General features: G+C 41.7%; 1 protein-coding gene across 1 annotated transcript in view; it reads right to left on the bottom strand.

Moving 5' to 3' along the window:
- Positions 1-14,446, bottom strand: part of KCNQ1 (potassium voltage-gated channel subfamily Q member 1) — a 1,107,170-nt gene that overhangs the window by 373,809 nt on the left and 718,915 nt on the right. Inside the window, exon 9 of the mRNA XM_078682891.1 lies at positions 3,462-3,584. Within this exon, the coding sequence (XP_078539017.1) occupies positions 3,462-3,584 (123 nt within the window). The remainder of the gene's footprint in view (positions 1-3,461; positions 3,585-14,446) is intronic.

Raw genomic sequence — 14,446 nt, 5'->3', positions numbered from 1 at the left:
TTAGCAGTAGGGATCCCCTTTATGAAACAAACAATGATTACAGATCCCATAGGTTTATATATGATTGTAGTCTCTTGGATGGCTTCGATACCTGGTTAGTGAATGACTATGCCCCTAACATGAATGACAAAGTATTCTTTCCAGGCGTGATGAAATCAATAGCCATGTATTTGAATGAGAGAGTTATATGGACTGGCGATTTTAACTTTATACGGGATAGGAAGTTAGACAAACACCCCTCTAGACCTGGTATTAAGCCTGGCACAGCGAAAACACTGAGAAATAAAATGACCGATTTGAGTTTGTTGGAGATTTGTAGATATCAGTATCCATTAGGCAAGGCATACTCCTTCTACTCTAAGGTTCATAATACTAATAGCAGATTGGATCGTGTGCTAGGATGCAGGAAAGATATCAATTCATCTCAATTGGTTTCACCCTAAACACGCCCCCTTGATCGTCCCGCTGACGCATTGATGCGGCAACCGAGCAGACCATTATACACAATGGACAATAAAAGCGAAGGTACTGACAGAAAGTGCATTTTTAGGTCATATCAGCGAATACACAACACAATTATTCCAGAGCAATCAGAACGCCACAGATAGCATAGCTGTAGATTGGAAGCGTTAGACGAGAGTGTATTGCTTGAATATTTGGGGTACAACAGCAAGTAGAGCAAATTATATTAGAATTAGAGTAAGGCAAATTAGGACCATGCCGACTACCAACTTATTGGCGTAAAGTTCTAGGTGGAGGAAATCAGGCTGAGACTCAGGAAATGCAAGACTACGCTGCACAGACAATGATTGTTCCAAGAGGAAAAACAAAATGGATAGAATGTTGTCTTGGCTGTTGAAAAGGTATAAGCTGAACTCACATATTTTAATGCTGTAGTGGAAGAACAGCCCAGACATTATTGCTGGATCGGCTGGGGGAGGAGGGGTTTGAAATGTTGAAGAGACATTTGTCACCTTGCTGTATGCTGATGATACATCGACTTATCTGAGAGGGCGTGATTGTTTCTGTCCCCAATATGTTGGATGAACTGGGCAGTCAATAGTGTACATATGAACAGAAGCAAAGCCAGACTGTCCCCCCTGGGGAGATGCAGGGAGATACTAGTGACCACATCCCCTTGAACCTAGGATTGGAATGGGAAAAGGAGAAGAAGATGATATACTTGGGGATCTGGCTGTTTGCAAAATATAATCTCAATGCCACCAGGAGTCTGGCTGGTCTAGGCCATTCAACACAATTTTAAAGGTCATTGCCCCGTTCCAGAATGGACCTTATTTCCTTAGCGAAGTAGTCTTTTTACACTGCTGTCTATATCTGCTACAAAATACTTTGTACCCTATCCCAGTTGCTTATGTTTCTTTGACTTGATAGTTTGATGTGTACTTTGGTTTGGGTTGGAAGCATACTTGTGTACAATTAGATACACTGAAATGTCCATTGTTGGAGGGAGGCTTGGGACTGTCAGACCTGTACTTACTTTACACTGCAATGCAATTGCAGCATGCAGTCCAGTGGTTTGAAGGTGACCCTAACTGGGAAATGTTGCTCTTAACATGCTCCGTGCACATGCCTCTTTACCGGAGCTCTTTATGATTAGACGGTGGGGGTGCCAAGTGAACTACCTTACTTAGTCCTACAGATGGCTGGAAATGGGATTAAAATATTGAAAAGATCTCCATTTGTGTGTTTGGTCCGTGCAACCATTTCAAAATATGTTGAAAGATGTCCTTAGATTTGAAGAGGCTGGCTGCGAAATAGTGGGAGATCTGTTAATAACTAATAGATTTATATGATTCTTATAGGTGCAGTAGCAGCTTGGAGAGGGGACATTGCACATTTTGTAGTGTGCTATGATAGCACATGTACTACATACAATTTGGAGCTCCTTCCATAAAGGTCCTCTGGAACATATAGTTATGCAGCTGCTGCTCAACTTTGGTAGATGCAGAAAATTACTAACACATTTATATACAGCGAAGCTGTCTGTTGGGGGTAGTAATACGGATAGGTAGCAAGTCCGTTGGATGGCGACTGCCGCGATTAGTTGATTGCGTCTGATTGGAAAAGGGCATGTGAACGAGTTAAAAACATATCTCCAAACACTAGAGTCAAGTTAATACAGTTTCATTTTTTGCACAGGTCATATTTTAAACCAAGGAAAGTAGCACTGATCCACCATGATAGGGCATCTGAATATGGTTGATGTGGTCAACCTGCTGCTGCTATTTTTACACATGACTTGGAATTGCCCATAGATAGAAAGCCTTTGGGGGATATGAATCAAATTATCAGTGACCTCATTGGCATGGAAACAGAGAAGTCAATAAAAGCGTGTTTACTTGGAATAATAAAGGAGGGAGGGAGCACACTGCCTCACATCCCAGCACTCCATTATGGTAAATGCAGTGTATTGTAACATCTACTTCAGTAAAAGTCTTTAGTTTTCACCACTGTTGGTGCAGCCAGTGCTGTGTATCTCAGGATAGGTGTTTCAGGATTGTTATCCTTCAATAGAGAGTAACAAGTTGGTTTAGAGGTGCTAGAAATGCATGCTCACAGTCTTCTGTGGTTTCTGTACCTCTCTCTGAGCACAGGTATATCAACCATAGCTCATCAGCTCAAGGAAGCTTCATCAAAGAAAGGAGGAAGGGAGCTCACTACCTCACATTCCAGCACTCACTTGGAAAAATACAGAGAAGAAAGTGACATAAAAAGGAAACTCCCAATGCTGGTATTGGGGACAGTGCTTGCAAAAAGCAGAGGATGGCCTCAAATACACGGAGGGTGGCAAGATGGAAGAAAGACTTGATAGAAGGGGCAATGGCATATGAGCAACAAATGAAAGGCGAAATGGACAGATGACAAGATCATGGATGATATGACAGCACGGGTGGGAGATTCTCTCTACAATTACAGACTCAATGAACCATGGACCGCATTGAGGGGTGATTAATAGATGTTGGGATTTTGGGTCTGCTGCAAGATGAAGCGTTATTGAGTCAAAACCTTGATATGAGATGCTGATATTGGGATGATGTCTATCTGTACAGCAATTTGAGATTCATTCCTGACATTACACACTCTTGGATGTGAATGTACGAAAAGAATAAAAAAATATATATAATCAGGTGGTACCCGAAGGAGGGGGATGTGCTACCAAGTCTGAATGTTGCCACTGAGTCCTAAATGTCTCTCTGTTAGGGGATGCTATAGAAGTCACATTAAGACTGGAAGTAGAAAACTTCAGGGTCCATAGACTATATAAGTGGCCAAGTTACAGACAAAGTAAGATTCAATAAGATATAGACTGAGCAGTAAACATGGTTCAATTCCAAGAAGGTATAATTTATAATGACATTTTTGGCCATTTAAATAATTGTGGCATCTTTCCGCATGTAATCAGGCATGCATGAAACTTAAAACAGCTCTAGTATCAGTACCATAACTGATTTTTTGGCTTTCGGACTTGGTGAGACAAGTTGGTAATTTCTAGACGACTTTCGGATGTATATTTTCCACGTTGCAGAATCTGGGTTTTCTGTAGCATAGCACCTCCAGGCAGTCTAAAACAAAAGACACATATTGAATGAGATTTCAGCACGATGCAGTTTGAAAAAATTCCACATTGCTTTTGTTTGTAATCTTTTTCAGTCTTGCATCTCTTTTTCACAGTGACTTCATTCTGAAGTTACCTTTTCTTTCATATCATAATACACACATTTATATAACTAAAGAAACCAAAAGTATCCTGGAAAACTGGAACGCTTGCAGGTTGATCGTTTCCTGATAAAAACCGTCATTCTTTCTTACCTCCTCTTATCTCTTCTTCCCCCGTTCCCTTTTTCTGCCTGACTTTCTTTCTTTTCCTCTTAATATCGATCTTGCGGGTTAGCTAAACAAGCGGGACACACTGTCTTAGGACTCGTATTTATAAACTTTACCTGGGACAACCTATGCTAACCCTGTAACAGAATTTCAGTTTTGTTCTTGTATAATAAAATCAATAGAGCATTTTGAAAATAAAATAAAAAATAAGCAGTGTTTTACCGCACAGAAGAGTCTACACCAGAGGGCAGGATAAGACAGGGCTGTATTTACAAGTGCACAGGAACGAGGACCCGACAGGGCATGGTGGCAGGCAAGGCCTGCCTAACTATGCTGAATAGCATTCCAGCAAAGAAGCTGCAAGCAAGGGAGAGCACAGAGATGGCGCTTGGCCTAACAGCCTGTAGCAAACCTTAAGCACTCTTGAGGAAATCAACGAACTCGTGCCACACTCTTCCTCTCTCTTAGGCCATACTCCACAATAACAGTAAATACATCCTCGTGGGAAATGGGGTGTTTATTGATGGCCACTCCTCCATAGATGCACAATTTCGAAAGGACTCACTCAAGAATTTAACTCACAATTACAATGGCTAACAATTAATCTAAACAATATTTTATTATTTTAGAAGATTTTAATGCTGTACCTTTCATGCCATAGTTTTAAGTAACTATGCTAATAAAATCTTGAAACTACTGTTGCACGGACATGGAAGTGCAACTGGAGGCTGCTTTCAGTCCTGCAGGTAAAAGGGCTGCTGGATCTTGAAGGTTGAAACAAAGTTCATAATAGTTTTTCTAAAGTATGTTCAGCCCGCAAAATGACTATGCATGTGTATGTAACATCTGATTATTTAAACAATAGGTGACCTCATTATACTCATATAGATAAACATCTAACAAAAACATTGCAAACATGGTAGTGTTGTACAGAGCATATTGAATAGAACATCCTTGGAGTTATACTCAACAAAACAGCCAAGCAACAGGTAAAAAGATGAACCAGAGAACATTTTAGCAACTTATGAAGAGCATTTACTTTTTTTTTAGTTCAACGTTTATTTTTCGTCTGATAACATTTTAACCCCAAAACATGCAAATATAACAACGAAAAACGGATTATAAAAATATTTTTACAAACACTAAAATAACAATTCTCAGTTAGTTGACATATTTACATTCCTACCTGTTAATCACTTTTAAAACCCTTGTGCAAGGTTTCCAAGTGATTAGTCACTTTTATAGTGATGTCAAATGATACGAACAACGTTCATGCATGGGAAAAGAATTGGTAATAATAACAAAAAGTAATCAAATCTTTCAACATCAAATCCTAAAAAAATCACTGTGCCTTCTACTAACTGACCAAACCTTAGTCGCAGCAATTTGCCAATCATCAAAGGACATTTTAAATGGATGCACTAGCTCTTACCTGTCTTTCTACCTTTTATGTTTTATATCGCCTACCATAGCTCCTTCAAACCCCTTTAATTTTTTGTGGTGTTCCTCCCTTTGCCTTACACTTTTTAACTTTTAGTTCGCTCCACTTGTTCATTGTTTCCACACTTTGGGTTCTCTTCGATGATGTATGTAGATGACACACAAATTAGTACTACTTTCACATTGGAAGAGGCGCAATTTGATTTTCATTCGTTTCCTACATCTGTTGCCTTCTAGATGAAGTATATTTCACACAAGATCAATGGAGACAATATGGAGGTCTTAACATAGAGCAGACTTGTGACCCTCTGGACATTTTCTACGGTTGCCAAAAAACGGGTTAGCTTCCACCTCCAGTTAAATATGCTACGCTTTCATGTTCACACCACATCGTCCTCTATTGCTGTGGTTTTAACTTCTCCTCTGCTAAGTAGCAAATAACATGCACTGGCAAAGACAACAGGTCTCACCTTTATAATGAGACTGCCAAGCTGTTGGCCTTGCCCATGTTTGTCTGAAAAGCGTTGTTTAAAAACGTAAAAGGAAAAAAGATTTCAAAATACAGAAGGAAAATCAAACACCTGTCTTATGATAGCTCACAACTGTACTTTGAATTCAATTATTTCAATATTTAGAAATGGCATGGTTTATGTTTAAATACTGGTCACTGAACCGAATTAAAAAACCAATAAGGAACTGGTAGAATATAAAGTGAAATGCTTTCCAAAGCCTAATTTACTTCCCAGAAGATTCAGCCATTTGGTCTTCTGTAGTAGCCTAGAGAATAGATTTATAGGCTCCCAGGAGACGTGTCTTGAGGTTAGTGACTTGTATTCCAGGAGTATGGGTACAGAGTACTTAGTGGTTGTTATATCCTACTTGAGAGGCGGTATTCGTGACCCCAATTTGGTTTTAAGAAACCTCTATCCCCATCTTCCCATACATTTGTGTAAATAGCTGTGCTGTTACAGACAAACAAGCTGGGAAAGGTGGTGTTTGGAGCAGGGAGCAACACAGCCCAAAGGGGTTACTTGAGTGGGGGGTATGGGGGACACACATGGAGAGAGCTCGAAAACACAGGCATTTTCCTAGAGTGCTGAATGAAAAAGAAAAAAAAGTAGTTCGCTAAGTGTGAGCAGTGGAAGGATGCAAGTCATCAAGCAAAAGGACTGCTCGAGGGGAGAGACAATCAAGAAGCTATGCTCCAGGTTAGTGACAAACACAAGAAGAGGAAGGCAAACCATCGAATAAATTGCAAGCACATGAGAGTGATAATGAAGACAACCAATACTAAGCAGTGGGTGGGCTGTAAGCTCACTGTAAATTCACAATAGGTCTATCACAATCAGGCAACATGCACTGTCTGGGAGGCTAAACTTCACAAGCAATGGCATAGCCAATAGGCCTCGCCTTTGGGATCTTATACGCTTTTAGCCACAACACTTGATGTTGTTGCACCAAGGATATTGTGCTGGATAACTAAACACTTATAAGGTCCCAAAGGCGAGACCTATTGGCTATGCCAATGCTTGTTTTTTTTTAAAGCTTTCTGCTTTTGTGAAATAAGCCACTACATCATAAGTATTCTTTTTCAAAACATGGTGTTTGTTATCTCTACAAAGAAAGCAGTCTAGGTATGCAAGGGTGTGAAGTCAAGTGATTTTTTTTGTACCTTTCATCGACCAATCCTGTCCTTTCTGGTCCTTTCGGGCACTTATATAATGGCAGGGTTTTCGAAACTCCATTAACATACAGAGCAGGGACATTTGACGGTCATTAGCAGTGCAAGCTTTATTTGCAAACAGACCCGTCAAAGTAAAGTGCGGCGCAGCTCAGGTGTCTCCGCAGCCCCTGTAAATGGACATTTACAGTATAAAGGATAACTGGCGAAGGGAACTGGGAATACGAGTATGAGAACTAGAGAAAAGAGAAGAATAGAGGAGAGTGGGTATGAGGGCGGGGAGGGGAGCGGGGTGAAATGGGGGGGGATTGGGAGTGATGCCTAGAGAGCAGGAGAAAGGGATGCACAGGGGGTGAGCGGGTAGTAAAGGGAGGTCGGGCAGGAAGTGCACTGAAAGTGAATGAGATTAGAACGAGAGTTTGAGGGAGGGAAGGGAAGGGGCGAGAGTGGTAAGAAAGGAGGAAGAGAGTTGGATAGAGAACAGTGAGACTGAGAGGTAGAAGGCGAGGAAGGTGATTGAAGTAAAAAAGGGGGCAAGGAAGGTTTGCAAAGGAGAGAGAGCAGAGGAGAAAGTGGATGGACAGAACAGAGATGGAGAGCGGGAAGTAGAATGGGGATGAGAAAGGCTTAGTGTAAGTGATGGGAATGAGTTGGGGTGGAAGAAAAAGTGTGTGTGTGTGTGTGTGTGTTTGTCCGTCCATCTGCTGAAATCAGTATTGAGAAAGACATAACTAAATACGAAGATGACCAGAATTGAAATTTTGAGGTAGATGTGGCAGCCATGCACGTATTAATGGACGGGGAACCCTGTATCCTGACAAACTTCAGAGAGGGTCCTCATGTAATAGACAGATCATTTACTTTCAAAACTTTGATTAAGCAGGGAGAGAGCATCGATTTATGATCAATGGTATTGAAGGCCATTGTGAAGTAAAGTAGGTATGTGTTACATCCCTCTTTTGATACTTTTTTTGAGACGCGCTCTGTGGTGGGGGAGGGGAGAGGCATTGAAGTGAGGTGCAGGAAAAAAAAGACGTGCTCTGTGATGAGGAGGGGGAGGGAGTTTGCGCGAGCAAAACAGAGGCAGACAGATGGTGGCTGCGCGCGTGCACGCTCGCGTGCACTCAAGCTTTAGACCACCAAAAGCCTGTGGCAGCACTTTGTAAACCCACACACTAATTGTCTTGCAGAGCAGCGCAAACGCGGACTCAGCGAGACCTAAAAATGTGTACATTAACTATACTCTAGAGTGGCAGCAGAGGTTTTACCACTACCATGGCTCAATCTGCAATTTCAAAAAGGCAAGTGGTGGGGACTGACACTATGTTTAGGGGGACTCAGAAAGGATGACCAGCCCTGGATTTTCTTTGGGCTTTCAAGCATTCCCACTTCAGGAGCATATGTTCTAAAGATGGGAGGGCAGAACCCTCTAGGGACTTGTTCTATGGCTACAGTTTATGTGGCCTGAAGGTAAGTATGTGTGAAAAAGCACCCTCTAGGGGCTAAGTCTATTGTTGCATTTTATGCAATTAGAATGTCATGCTTTCTAGGGGCTGTTTTATGGTTGCGTTTTCATGATGTGAAAGTATTTAAAACACACACAATCACATGGGAAGTTCATCTTTAAATGCTTTATTGATATGATAATGTTGAAAGTGATCACTGATCAAAGAGCATATGTTGTATTAAAATTAATAAGTGCATTTACACATGGTTATTACTGATCATTGCATTTACTCCTAAAATGATGATACATCTTGACATGTAATTTGTGGATCTTGAAGACCGGCCTAATGTGTGTATATGACTCTTTAGGGGGCCAGAGGTGGTTACGCAATGTCATCAAAGGTATTTCCATCAGCCTTATGAAAAATTTTAAATTACTCAGTATTTTTCAGTAGAGTGTGTGTGTGCCTGTAATAAATACACTTTTCCTTTTTCTAAAGAAAAAGGAAAGAATGAAAAATTACTTATTGAGTGTTATTATTGCATGCCAGTGAACCGTGACTGCTAGCACACACCACCTCCACTAAGTAAGCCTTGGAATGCTCTGCTCCGCTAATCTGAGAGAGTCAGACGCTACAACTGGGTGTTTGGTTCCCAGTGGAGAACGAATGTGGAACCATTACTTGCGCAGACTGCACAACTAATGGCCTCTTTCGTTACACACCCTTTTCTACTTTACCAGGCTTCTGAAACAGACATATTAAAATATTTCTGATTAACAAGCTAATACCCCCCAGCCACAGTAAATCAATGAAGAGGTCCTTTAGACTACTGTTCAGAAACAGGTTTCCATTGTTCCCCTTTTCATTTTTATAGCTGTTTAGATCTATGTATTGAAACCCTCAAGGATACATGAATGCACATGAGGGATCAGTTTGGTAGAAATTGTGCCATATTTATAACCGAAAAATACAGCCATCATTTTAAGTGGGAGAAATTTAAAGTGCAGACATTTATTCCATATTATGAACATTTTTGCAGAACATTTTTGTGCACTTTAAATGTTTCCCATTTGAAAATAATTGTTGTATGTTTGTATTATACATGTGATGGTGCCACATATGGTGAAAGGTATGTCGTGTGCCACAAGAACATATGACACAGGCTCTTAGTAACCCACATACATATATCCTATTCATACACACACATCCTCATACATCCCCAAAGCATGTTCTCACTGACACACATGGCAGCCCTATCATAGTACCACTACTGAAACTATTTTTTATGGACATTAGGCTTAAAGTCAATGAAGCTGGACATGGGGCTGTATGGTAACAATGCGCAAGTTGCCTAGACTTCAGTAGCACATGAAGATTTTCCCATACTAGAAGTAGCTATTTTACTATAGAAAAGGTTGGAGACTACTGGGAACAAGAAATTTGGAGAAATAGGAACCTACTACTCAATAGAGAAATACCTTACACAAATGATTTGGGCATACACTAGAGGAGGGCCTACAGAAAGAGAAGAGAGAGAAGGAAGAGATCTGAGCATGACGCCCTAGGATGCCCAGGGAGAGAAAAGCATATTCTACCCTCCTCCTCTTTCCTTAAACACCCTTTTCTTCTTTCTTTACCAGATCTATGAAACAGACATATTGATTTTTTTCTGATTAACAAGCTAATACCCTACAATAAATCACTGAAGAAGTCCTTTAGTCTACTGTCCAGAAACAGATTTCCATTGTTCCCCTTTTCATTTTATAGCTGTTTAGATCTAGGTGTTGAAATCATCAAGGATACACTGATGCACGTAAGGGGTCCTTTTGCTGTTGTTAAGTAAGTGCATCAGGTTACTGGAAGAGAAGGCTTCCAGAAAATATGTTTTAGCACATCATCACAAACATAAAATGCATACAGAATGAAGCACCATAGAATTAATAAACTGGTATGTCAAAGGAAACGACTAAGAAGTATTCTATGGTAGCCATGAGAAAAGGAGTAATTTGGTTCCAGATTAATTTGTGACCAGTGTTGGCTAGTGAACCTTACAGGTGGTGATGAATAAACAGGAGTCTGTAATGCACCAAGTTTAAGAATCTGTCAATGTTGACTATTTGAAGGGGGTTAGATGGGGTTCTCACTCCTCCCCACCCTCAACAAAACACTGAAAAAAAGGGCCAAGATGGTGCATTTTGCAGTAAAGTATTCACTTATGCTGCTCAGAAGGATAGTTGGGTCTTTGTTGGCACTAATAAAATATTAAAATACTCATACACTATACCAAACAAATCTGACCCACCCTTAGGGGTGTTGGAAGCTCAAACTCCCAAATAAAACATTGACCAAATAGTAAAAATGAATGAGGTTTCTCAGCCATATTTTAGGTAAGTGTAAAAACACAGTCAGTTTTGCCGGCTGTTGGCAAAATATAGGTATACAATTGTACATTGCTGAACTTTTTTTTTTTAATAACAAACCATTTTTCTAGACTTCTACAATCCACTTCTTTCACTTTTCCCTTCTTCCTCTTCCAAATATGTTTCCACATATCTCAGATTTTCTTTAAAGGGGCAGGGAAAAAATATCAAAGGTGCAGATTAAAATACAAATACTGTTTCTCTGGAATGGGGCCAGCTGGTAAAATAATTAAACAGAGGACGCCTCTGAACTCCACAGCATATTCAAAGTGGGGGATGTGACACCACACACTGTTAAATCGTGCTTGGCAGGTCTGTTGAGTCAAATTTAATACTTGGGCACTCTTGAAATAGAGAGAGTATAGGATGACAATTCGTGTTGATCCCTTGTCTGGTTGCTGCAGGTCCCTGCTTTTGTTCTAGCAGACTTCTGTCTCTAGGTTTGTTGTGTGTGCAGTGCCTACCTCCAACTGGATTTTAGTGTTACATGTGAGAAGACACTGCAATAACCATACTTCCCTTCTCACTAATTCCTCCAGCCCAGAGAGCCCAAGTTTAGTGTGGCTGAAGACTTTCACCATCTTGCAAATGCCCTGCACATGGAATTGTGGGCCTGGTTGCAGCAAGGTAAACAGGAACTACTGAAAAAATGGATAGAGATGCTCCGGGGCTTTTCAGTTCTTCGAATAGTGAGTGTTCGGGTGTCACCCATGCCCACTTTCTAGTGCCAGGCACATACCTCAAGGAACTCACTTAAGAATACTTTCTGGACCTAATTCGTTGGCAGTGAGGGCTACAACCCAGGGTGCACAGGTCTATAATCTGGGAAATTCAATAATGTTCCTGTCGCGTTCAACTTAATGTGGTCCCACTGCCACTGGGCCATGTTAAACAATGTTCAAATCTATGTAAAAGGAGTGTGTAGTAGTAGTAGTAATAACTTTATTCGGTAGCCACGCACCATCAAAGTATACAAACACATAACATTACAATAAATATATCAAAATGCATTTTAAAAAATCTTTCATCACAGTTCAATTTCCCTTTTAAAAAAAGAGATAGAGGCCATTCAAAATTCCTTCCCTTCCTTTGTTACTAGCACGTAAAAGCAGAAGCTGTGGACAGGCTAGGCTATGTGCAAATAGGGCAAGCACTTTAAGACATTTAATATGTACCTTTCGACTTGGTACAGAAAATACATAAAGTACATAAAGTTGGCACAAATGAAATCAAACATGGATTAAAAAAAGAGTTGATATAAGCACTAGAGATCAAATTCAACAATGTGTTACGTTTGTGCCAAACTGCCTGTAGAAATTTGCTCACAGCAACAACAATAACAGGAGTAGTATTGCTTTTTAGAATTCTAAAAGCCACTAAATATTTCTTCACCTTCAAATTATGACACCAGGGAATAAAGGAGCGTGTAAGTATCAGTCCTTCCTTTGTACAATAGTTCACAAAAGTATAATCTTGATCTGTCTATTCATTATCATTCCATCACAAAAAGGTCTCTTGGGAGTCTCATTTAGTTGAATTTTCAGTTCCAAATGTATTCAATCCGTGATACATCAAAAAAGATGCAGTCACATCAATCCAGCCATCAGTTAAAGCAATCCAGCAAACGCATTTCGTCCAATGTGGACATCATCAGGGCTCATAATCCTAATTGGAGCACCATAATTTTGATTCTTCAGAGTGTTATGCTAATCCGGTATATTAAGCTCAAACTGTCCTTTTGTTGTTATTCTCATCTGCTGTATCTTGTGCTCCCTCTTCCGTAGCTCCTGCTCCTTTGGTGTTCAAGTTCCCGCTATAACTATATATATGTGAGTCTCTGAGTGCCTCTCCTGAAGTCCTGGGGGCATAAGAAGTGTACTCCCTGTGGTTGGATGTGACTTAAATGACTAAGTCAGAAGGTAACATTTTTGAAAAGAACAAACCTGGTTGGTGCATCCAACCCACCTTCTTTCATGGTCAGCTTCAAATTGCACCTAGGTCTCAGTCTACTGCAATCATTGGTGCTTTGTGCTTTTTGGCACAATTTCTACTAAAAACTTCAAAAATTGAAGACTTCCCTTCCGTAGCGGGATCGCGGAGCGGGCGCGTCCTCGCGTGGCCGGAGTCGTGCCAGAGTCCTGCCCGTCTGCGCCCGTCCGCTACAGGACGTGCTGGACGTGGCTGGACTCTGGCCCTCCTCCTGGCCGTATTTCCGGCCATAATGCGGTGTTACACCAGAGACAGTCTGGCCGCCATCAACCGGTCCTGGGCGACCTGCACTGCACCTCGTGTGGACCCCTTATGCGGCCCGTTCTCGTGTGGTTGCGGATGTTTCATCTTGTCTGCCCCTGCAAGTGGGAACTGCAGGGAGACCTCCCGTGCGGCCATCAGCCTGCAACCCTATATCAGCCTTCGGAATCTCAATGCCAGGTCGCTTGTTAGGCACCATCTAGATATTTGCGATCTGCTAGATGAGGAGTTGCCCGATCTATTCTGTGTGACGGAGACCTGGCTGCAGGATGCCGATACGGCCGTCGTTAATCTGGCTTTCCCGCCGGAATACTCGGTCTTTACTTTAAACCGAGCTTCTAGAGGCGGAGGAATAGCTCTCGCTGTTAAATCTTGCTATTCGTGTACGTGGCAGGGTCAAAAAATTCCGGGTTGCGAAAGTGCTATGTTCAAGGTAGCTATTACACCTAACTTCACCCTGTCGGGGCTTTTGATTTATCGGCCACCGGGAAGTGAAGTGGCCTTTAGAGCGGCGCTACCTGACGCCATTAGTCAACTGGCTACGGGGTGCTCCAATTTCTCCATCATTGGAGACTTAAATTTGCACTTTGACAACTCAATGAGCCCCTCGGTGTCCAGTTTTGTGGCAGATCTTGAGGCGCTCCAGCTGATTCAGCTGGTGGCACAGCCCACCCACTCAGGGGGTCATACCCTTGATCCGTTTTTTACAAATCTTACGGAAGCCTGCATTACCAGCTACACACCTCTAGCATGGACTGATCATTACTTGATACAGATCCAGTGCCCTTTTCCAGCTATTCAACCCAAGCCAGTGGTGTGTACGATTCCAAGACGACGCTGGAATAAACTTAAGCTGGATGAGTTTTTCCATCTCCTATCGGTTGACCCATTTGTCATCACGGGGTCACCTGATCAGGTTTATGACAGGTTTTGTAATTGGGTATCTAGGGCTTTGGACACTCTGATTCCCTTGGTCGGCTGCAAAACTGGGTCCGGTAAAGCCAGCCCCTGGTATGACGACGCATTGCGTGCTTTGAAAGTCTCCTGTAGGCGTGCAGAGCGGGCATGGCGTAAAGCCTACAACAGTACGAAGAAAGTTCTCTACCTGTCTACTGTCAAAGTGTATCATCGGGCGGTATGTAGAACTCGTGCCGCATTTTATGCTGCACAATTCAGGACTAGCTCGAACCCGTCCAAGGCTATTTTTAAGGTATTAAAAGACCTTACTGCCAAAAAGGTAACAACGACGCACCAGAGCTCCGTCGAGCACTGTGAAAAATTGGCAGAGTTCTTCCTGGAAAAGGTGAATGCTATCTATCGGGCCTTTCCTTTGGCTACTCCCTCGGCTAATCCATCTGTTA

The sequence above is a fragment of the Lissotriton helveticus genome, chromosome 3_1, assembly GCF_964261635.1.
Source record: "Lissotriton helveticus chromosome 3_1, aLisHel1.1, whole genome shotgun sequence".
Lineage (NCBI taxonomy): Eukaryota > Metazoa > Chordata > Amphibia > Caudata > Salamandridae > Lissotriton > Lissotriton helveticus.
This window is presented reverse-complemented; position numbering and strand designations above follow the sequence as displayed.